The sequence below is a fragment of the Pteropus vampyrus genome, unplaced genomic scaffold, assembly GCF_000151845.1.
Source record: "Pteropus vampyrus isolate Shadow unplaced genomic scaffold, Pvam_2.0 Scaffold15, whole genome shotgun sequence".
Classification (NCBI taxonomy): Eukaryota; Metazoa; Chordata; class Mammalia; order Chiroptera; family Pteropodidae; genus Pteropus; species Pteropus vampyrus.
In genome coordinates, this window is record NW_011888796.1 from 4606493 (window position 1) to 4615277 (window position 8785).

General features: G+C 38.2%; 1 protein-coding gene across 1 annotated transcript in view; it reads right to left on the reverse strand.

Moving 5' to 3' along the window:
- The window catches only part of SYNE2 (spectrin repeat containing nuclear envelope protein 2), a 293506-nt gene that overhangs the window by 180251 nt on the left and 104470 nt on the right, over window positions 1-8785 (reverse strand). The window contains exons 23-29 of the mRNA XM_011386203.2: window positions 7858-7992; window positions 6299-6457; window positions 3965-4173; window positions 3719-3809; window positions 2789-2904; window positions 2064-2190; window positions 409-566 (exon numbers count right to left, since the gene is read on the reverse strand). Coding sequence (XP_011384505.1) covers window positions 409-566; window positions 2064-2190; window positions 2789-2904; window positions 3719-3809; window positions 3965-4173; window positions 6299-6457; window positions 7858-7992 — 995 coding nt within the window. The remainder of the gene's footprint in view (window positions 1-408; window positions 567-2063; window positions 2191-2788; window positions 2905-3718; window positions 3810-3964; window positions 4174-6298; window positions 6458-7857; window positions 7993-8785) is intronic.

Consider the following 8785-nt stretch of genomic DNA (forward strand, 5'->3'; position numbering starts at 1 on the left):
CTCTGGATAATTAACATATAGACTCTGAGCCTCAGTTTCCTCCTATACAAAATGGGGATATGTACTGGGGATGCACATCCTATGTATAGGAGTAATAACAGCACTCTCATTTTAGAAATAAGGAAATCGAGGCCCAGAGACTTTATGTGACATAGCCAAATTCACACTCAAGGGGAGAGAGCTAGAACTTCAACAGGCTTGAAGTTCTAGCTAAGCCTCTGGCCAGTGGTGTGGCTTGGGGTTAGGTTATTTAACCTCCCTATCAGTTTGCTCATCAGTAAAATGGCAATCATAATGGTAGCCTCTCTTACTGTTGTGACAACTAAATAAAGTAACATAGTTGATATAGCTTAAAATGGCATTTAAAAAATTTAGTAAATTCATTATTAATAGATCTCAGAACCATACCTGTTATTAAGAGTCATCTGAAACTCGCTCTCTTTTTCCTTTAATCTGTCTCTTACTTTAATTATAAAAGGCTTCTTTATGTCACTCTCAAGCTCTTCTAACCTCAGTGAAGTGATTTCGAACTCTTTCCAGCAAGCATCAGTTTCATTTTTTAAGACCTAGATGAAACAAATAAATTAACAACTAATGGGTTAATAGACACAATTATTCTGTTCGTACAAAATGAGACATCCACCAACTGTGGGCACAAAGTTTCACATGAAAATACCTTTTAAAAATATTTTCTAACCATTTACAAATGAAGTATCCTTCAGGGAACAATGGTATTAACTGCGCTGTCCGGGGACCCATTTAATGAAGTCAAGGGAGCCGAACAACGTGGCTTTCAATGGAACCCTAACTCCCTTCCCCTAAGTTAGGTAGGTGCACAGAATATGATTCAGAAAGACACATACAGAAGTAAGAAGAGATATTCTATTTCCTCTAGATAATAAATCTTTGTTTCTCCCTAAAATAAAAGAAATTTGGAGTTAACCAAAATTACTTCTATCAAATGAGAAGTGAATAAAGTTAATTTATGATTTATATTTAAACACCTAAAAATTCTACACCATTTCAGCTACTTATCTTAGTTCTTAAAAAAAAAAAAAAAAAACGCTACTACGAAATTTTACTGCACGCTCACTAGTATAATTTGTTCTTCACTTTCCCCAAGGATTAGTAGAGCTTTTCTAACCAACTCATTATTCAGTCCCTGGAGCAAGGTCATGCGACAATTTCTTAATTGCGTTGAAGACATGCCAAATCCACTACTTGAACAATAGATATTATAACTTATGAATTTTGTTTATGCAAAGGGAAAATAAAGAAGAGCCAGACAGTAGAGTATGACTCAGGAACTGGCATCATGAAAGGAAGACGGAAACTAGAAAATATGGGAGGGTACTGTAGGAACCACCCATGGCCCTTTCTCTACCTGATGGGTTTTCTGTGAATGCTCACTCAAGTGTACTTCCAAGCATGCAACAAATGCTGCAATGCACAGATCATCTTCAAAATAAGGAAGGTATTTATTTGCAGAGTTTATAATTGATGTGCCCCATCAATAGACAGTTTTTCTATAGCTCCTGAATCAAATGCAATACTTCTTCTGATGGCTCTCCAGGAAGATCAGCGCTTAAGAGTGAAAACTCTCTCCACTGCCTGCCCCCTTCCTTATTGCCCAACATCAGATAGACACTGTGACAATTTGGTTAAGATGATGAGCAACTGAAACAAATATGTAGGGTTTTCATGTATTATTAACTTTAGAGCAACACAGAAGCAGTGTTGGTTGAAACTGCCTCCAAACACATTGTTTTCACCGGCTCATCTAAATTCTCATCCCATCCCAAGAATAATCCAACATTTTGCAAACCACAGTATCTAGAGTATCAAATTGAGCATGAGCAATAAATTAAGACCCTGAACCAAAGTCTTTCCTGGGTTTGGTGCTTGGATGCAAATCACTTTCTGGAATTGGGTGACATCAGAAATGCAATCCAACAAAGCGAGTTCTTGTTTTTGACCTCAGCAAAAATGGTGAAACCTAAACTCATGGTGGCATTATTTTCTAATAAAAGATAAACTTCTCTAATAATATTTTTAATAATTACCTGTAGATCTGTCAGTTTTTCCTGCAGACAAGCACTACTTCTTTCCTTGTCACTTGGGAAATCAGCAGTAATTCTGAATTTGTTGTTTTGCAGGTGTAGTTCAAGAGTTTCTCTGTGTATTTCATACCTGGGAAAAATTAAATGTGACATTACTAAATTTAAAAAATAAAACAAAAATTTTTTTAATTCCTGTCGATCATGCATGAGGAAACCCCAGGGAATTTCTGTTTAAGTTACCAGACCACATGTAAAAATTGACTAAAAGGCAATAAAAACTTATTAAAGTATAACATGTTTCATCGATGAAAGATATTTGGAGGACTTTCCAGTTGTTTAAAGAGTTTACCTCTTAGTATGCTGAGCGAAGAAAGATAAATACCATATGATATCACTTATATGTAGAATCTAAGAAACAAAAGGAACGAACTAATCCAAAACAGACTTACAAATACAGAGGACAGTGTGGTGACAGCCAGAGGGGAGGGAGGTTGGGGGGCTGGGAGAAAGGCGTGAAGGGTTAAAGAAGTACAAATTAGTAGTTAAGAGATGGTCACGGGGATGCGGATCACGGCATAGGGAATGCAGTCGGTGGTAATGTAATGGCCATACGTAGAGCCAGAGGGGCGATAGAGTAATTGGGTGATCGTTTCATAAACTATATAAATGTCTAACCAATGTACTATACATTCGAAACTAATAAAATGCGTATAAAAAAAAGTGTTTACCTCTCTAGTAAACTATTCATAGATGTATTGTGATCCTTTTCAAACTTCTCCGTATTTTCTTCCTGTTGAGGCTTTAACTCTGATTCCAGACTCAATTTTTTAATCGACTCCATTGCCTAAGTAAATATGCAAATAATAAACATAGAATATTCAATATACTTATCTAGAAAAGATAAACATTTTATGATGCAAAGGCATATCACCGATTCTTTATAACCCAAACCAGGAGATAATATAATTTGAGGTTTCTCAGCTCAGAGAAAGGTCTTTCCATAGGACAGAAGAGATTATTATTAGACTGAGTCTCATTTTCTAATTAATAAGTCAGCATAGTGAGTTCTCCCAACCCCTAAATGCTCTTTCTTCTTGTGACCACATAGCCACAGCCACAAGCAGACAGAAATCCAGCATGCAGGAGCAGACTTCTGAGAACAAATATACCTCGTTCCTTCCCCACACCTTCTGACCGACTGACTATCTGGGCTGTGAAATACAGTAAATGCCCACTTACCTAGAATTCTAAATGAAAATTTAATTCTCAAGGAAAGTAAAAGAAATTACAATGAGAAAAAGACAAATAATAAATGAACTAATTCAATTCAGTGATGCTGAGGCATCTGTACAGATTAAACTCAGCCTCTTCTATTACTTCAATAGTAATGTGCACAGTCAACATGCATTTATAATGGTTCAAATAGTCTCTTTTTGAAAGAACTGTTTGTATCCTCAACATAAGATTGTTATGCTTGCTATAGCTTGGGTTCATTCTAATTCTTTGAAAAGTGATCTTCCTTGCATTATTTAGGTAGGAATTCTCAGCTGATGAAAACAAGCAAATAATTAAAACCAACACTTAATGAGAAGTGATTATTGTACACTTGGCCTTTTTCATTAGGTTTATTTCTAAAATATGTTATCCACTTTTGACACCTTTTCAGTTGATGGCTGATTATCTGATCTTGCAGATGGCGCCTCACTGTGGGCATTCCTCCCTCCATTCTCAGATGTGTTCACGGACCCCCTAGGAAGAAATGAAAATTGCATATTGAAATAGAGGGAAAAAAATGAAGCCTAAAGAAGAATGAATAATAAACAATACTCAATGTTATTTGATTTTGCAAGAGGCTTTATCTCATTTTTTTCCCTGATGCAAAGCTATTCTTATGAAGCACTAACTTGTTTTTCGACGTGCCTCCCGTGGGCTGCAGTGCCATGTGAATCTCGGAAGCACATTTCCGAAGTCTTTCTATCTTTTGTTCATAATCTCTGAGCACTCTCCTCACTTCCTGTTGACTCTTCTGCGAAGTCAGCTCTTCACACAGCTCCCGCAGGACAACCATGTGGTGATCAAGCGGGTATAGACTGCCTTCCTCAGAAAAGCAGGCCTAATTGAGGAAATAAAGCAGGAAATGTTTTTCAAATGAGTTTACATGATTAGTCCATGAGGATTAGAAACTAACAGATGTGCGTGGCTTTAACAAGATGATCCTTCATAGGCCTGTCCACGGTGTGCCTGCTGTGGTAGCATAGCAGTCACTGGGAAAATAAAGATGAGGCTGTCAGGCCTAAAGGGAATCACCGCAGTCTAGTAATGTAGTGAAGGACACCAAAATATGTCACCCCAAAATATGCCTCTTTGACAAGATTATTTTGGGCTGAAGGCAATTAAGAAGCAGTAAATACAGGAAAAACTCCTCCTTTTCTGCCTAAAGACAGGAAATAAAGTCTCCCTTTACTGGAAACAGATTCTCATCAGCCCACATAACAGGGGCCAGAGGAATCTGCAAACAAATGTTAAACTAACCCTTATCCTATTAGTTACTTCTTCACCATTCACTAGCCCCTAGCCCAAATCCCTTTGTCTTGTCAGTTCTTCTCAAATGTATACCTTTGTCTAAAAGGTATAAAAGACTCCTGCTCTTGTCACTTCTTTGGATCTTCAATCTTTTGTAAAGGCTCCTGTGGTACATGTAAAAAATTCGATAACATGTATATGCTTTTCTCTTGGTAATCTCTGTCAGTTTAATTTTCGGACCCAGCCAGGGACCCTAAAAGTTCTCAAGGAGAACTTTTTCCTCCCCTAGAGCAGTCACACACATAATGAGCTCACAGTGCGACGAGTGTTAGGACAGAGACACTACCCGCCTTCTCTGTCTGTTAAGACAGAGAAAACCTACTCCACATGAGGAAACCAGCTGAGCTCGATGCAGAAAGGCATAGGAGTCTTCCAGACAAAAGATGAGAGAGGGCATTCCTAGCAGAAGCGGCAGCCATAAGAAAAGCTCCAGATGTTCAGAAAGGACAAGTAGCCTCGTACGGCTGGAGGGCACAACACAGAGAAAGAGATGCTGAAGGCATATCCTGATGCCAGAGAATGAAGGACTTGCATGGCCTCCTAAGGAGTCTGGAGACATCCTGGTTGTCAGGTAAGTCAGTGACATAAGGTCTGTGGTTCAAAGGCGCAGCTCTGGTGATGCGTTTGGAACATGATGTAACCTTCATCGTGCTGAGAAAATAACCTGGGCTGAGGGAAGTGGCAACTCTGATGGAAAAGAAGAAAAAGCAGCAGTTGTTCTGAAGTGTAACAGATGAGACCTGGGACCTAACTCCATTAAGGCTAAGTGGGAAGGAAAAGGGAAGATGCAAAGGGAGTTCTGAGATGGCAAAGTCTTTCATAACCAGGATGTGTAAAGGGAAGGAACATTTGAGGAGAGAGATTATTGGTTCGTTTTTTGAACATGCTGAATGTGACGTCTCTGAAGAACACTGGTGATGTCTCAGTTAGAAACAGAGGAAAGCTCAGAGGAAACGGCTCAGCTGGAGATAAAGATTTAGGGCCATCACTGTAGAGAGGGCAGCTAAAACCCCAGAGTGCAGAAAATGGCCTAGAGCAAGGATGAAATTAGCCAAAAACAGACCCCCCAAACTAAAACATTAAGATAACACAATTAAAAAGGGGTATTTGTGAAGTACACTATAAAGAAGCATCCCCTCCCCACCAAAAAATAAGAAAAAACAAGGAAGATTGACACTAGGAAAGCCATAGCAAAAAAAAAGTTTAAAGGAAATGAAAAGAGGGGTCAGTACTATCTAAAACACAGAAGCGTTCAAATAGGATGAGGGTCAAAAGGAGATTATTAGGTCTGCCCCAGTTGGTTTACACCCTGATTTGATATCTTTCACAAAAGCTGTGCTTCTGAGGACACTGTGTCCTCACTGAAAGCAACTGTGGGTGCTTCAGCAACAGGTGACATGTTTGTAACCAGTCTCAAGGACGGAGCCACTGAAACATATCAGAAAAGTCATGAAATATTAACTCAATGCTGAATTTTTTCTCACTTCTAAAAAGCAAGAAGCACAGGCTCTCGTTACAACTCAAACTGTATATGAGATAATCCCCAGAGGACCTGACGGCTGACATAATTTTCAGAGCAGATTTAATCCTAAGTAAAAGATACAGACAACCCTTTAAGAAAAACCACAAAATGTAAATAGAAACAGGTGGTTTACCTCATGTTCCTTGATGAGACCCTTGGTCTTTCCTCTGCGAATTAGTTTCTTCTCTTTATTTATTTGTTTTTCGAGTCTTGAAATACTGTCACTAAGTTTTCCTTTTTCAATGTCTATTTTTAGTTGTTGAATATACAAAGACATTTCATGTTGAAGAGACTGCAAACAAAGGCACATATTAACCATGGGAACAGAATGTATTAAAAAGGTTTTCATTAAAAACACAATAAAAAATACTTGTAGTAACAAAGGAGAGAAACAGAGCTTATGAAATTCTGATTCATCTTTGTGTCTTTGGGGAGGATGTTTAAATGTATACCAGATCCATAAACATATTTTTTTTCTTTCTAACAACTAAAAATGTGTTTTAGCTAGGAAAGACACTGTTAAGAGAATTAAAAGACAAGCTGCAGACTGGGAGAAAACATATATAAAATACACATCTGAGCCTATGCAGAAATAACAAGTTACTATAATGTATAACCTGGATGAGATTATGAAACATAAAAAAGAACATTGAGAGAAAACTGGAATTATGAATAAAGTATAAATTTAGTTAATGATGTATCAACATTAGTCCATTAGTTGTGACAAAGATACTACATTAATGTAAGATGTTAATAATAGGAAAAACTGGGCATGGGATAAAATGGAACTCTTTCTACTATCTCTGTAATAACCGTAATAATTGTACTATCTCTGTAAATCTAAAATTGCTCTAAAATAGTTTATTTCAAAATGTGTTTTAAGAAGACCTTTATGAGAACATATTCAATTATATTACTTTATTCTCTCCATATATTCATACACACACACATAGTAAATACTAAATACCATTTACTGAACACAATCTCTGTGGTGGGTACTTTATATAAATCCTTACAGCAATCCTGCCAAGTCAGTGGAATTATTCCCATTTTATCAGTGAAGCTCCTAGAGGTTAGCAACTTGCCAGGGGCACAGCTGCTGAATACAGGTCTGTCTACTTGCCACCAAAGCCTATACCTATGAAACTCTGGGTATATGTGTCCATATGTGCCGATGTGTTATCTTAGTCAGGATCCAATCAGAAAATGAGAAAACACTAACTATTTAACACAGAGAGAATTATATGCAAGGGACTGATTACACAAGAGATGAAGGCCAAAGAGGGGACAATAAGGTAATCCAGAGATCAGCAGCAGCACAAAGTTACTACCACTACTGGGCTGGAAACTTCAGTGGAGCCCAGGCAGAAGGGTCAACCACCAGAGTCTGGAATTATGGAACCTGCAGCCAGGGGGAGACAAGGCTGCCACAGACACTGTCTGAGAGAGAAGAAAAGAAAGCCTCTGGACTCTCCCTTTTCCCCACCTCCATGCAGCCCTCTAATCTCTAGTGTCGTCACTGGTTGAACACAGACAGAAGCCAAGTGCTGCAGGAGCTGAGATGCACAACCTCCAGGGATCAGCCCTCTGTGATACAGAGTGGACAGGGGCACCACCAAAAATGACTGACGCCAAACAGCTCCAGGGTCAGAGTCATAAGCTTAAGCCCCACGTACAAATGCGTGTTCTTACCTCCCACTTGGCACAGACATCTCTACTCTTTTCTTCCAAAGACAGTTTTACATTCTCAGTTACATTCTTTTTCAGTTCTTCAACAGCTTTCAAATACTTGGCCAGACTTTTAGAATTAAAAATTAATAGGGCTTCCTAAAAAAAACAAAATACAAACAAACAAACAAAAACATGCAAATGAGACCATGAAAGCCTCATTCTATTGCCAAGTCCTCAAAGCTAATTTTGGTAGGTCTTTCACAGGTAGAACCAGGAAAAGGACTCTATGAAGACTAGTTAAAGATTTAAGGGAGACTTCTCTTCATAAAGTGGGGTTGATATTCCATTTGCATGCCTGAATTCCTTTGAAAAAAAAATTGCTAAATATTTCTTATTGAAATGTAGTTACACATTTGAGGCCCAGATAAAGACTTCTTTATGATAACGATTTTTGTTGCCCCTTTGAAAAATAATTAAAAGGCTTGTTGTGCAGAGTAATGAGCCACTGACAAAGTTTCCTATAAAATTCTTAAGTATTGAGCAGGCAATCCACTGCATAAGCAACACAATATGAAGGGTATACCAGCGTGTATTAGAGATTAGTGTTACAATGAGACAATTTATAGTAGTGTTGATATGGCAAATATTTAATATTGTACATAAGCATTTTATGCTGTAAGGCAACATTATCTTTCCATGGACTAACCACATCAGTAGTACCATCCCACAGAAAGAGGGGCAGTGATGAGGGATGGGGACTGCCTCGCCAGGAACGTGTCTGCTCCTTACCTCACACTTACTCGCTCTTATAGAGTATTACCTGGCAATAATACTCTAAGAGCAGAAACCTGGCTTAGGTAATTGGAGAATGACAGAAGAAAAAACAGTGTGGGCCTTGTGAAAGAGGCAGAAAATCTGTAGGAGATGAGAAGACAAAAGTAATTGTAGG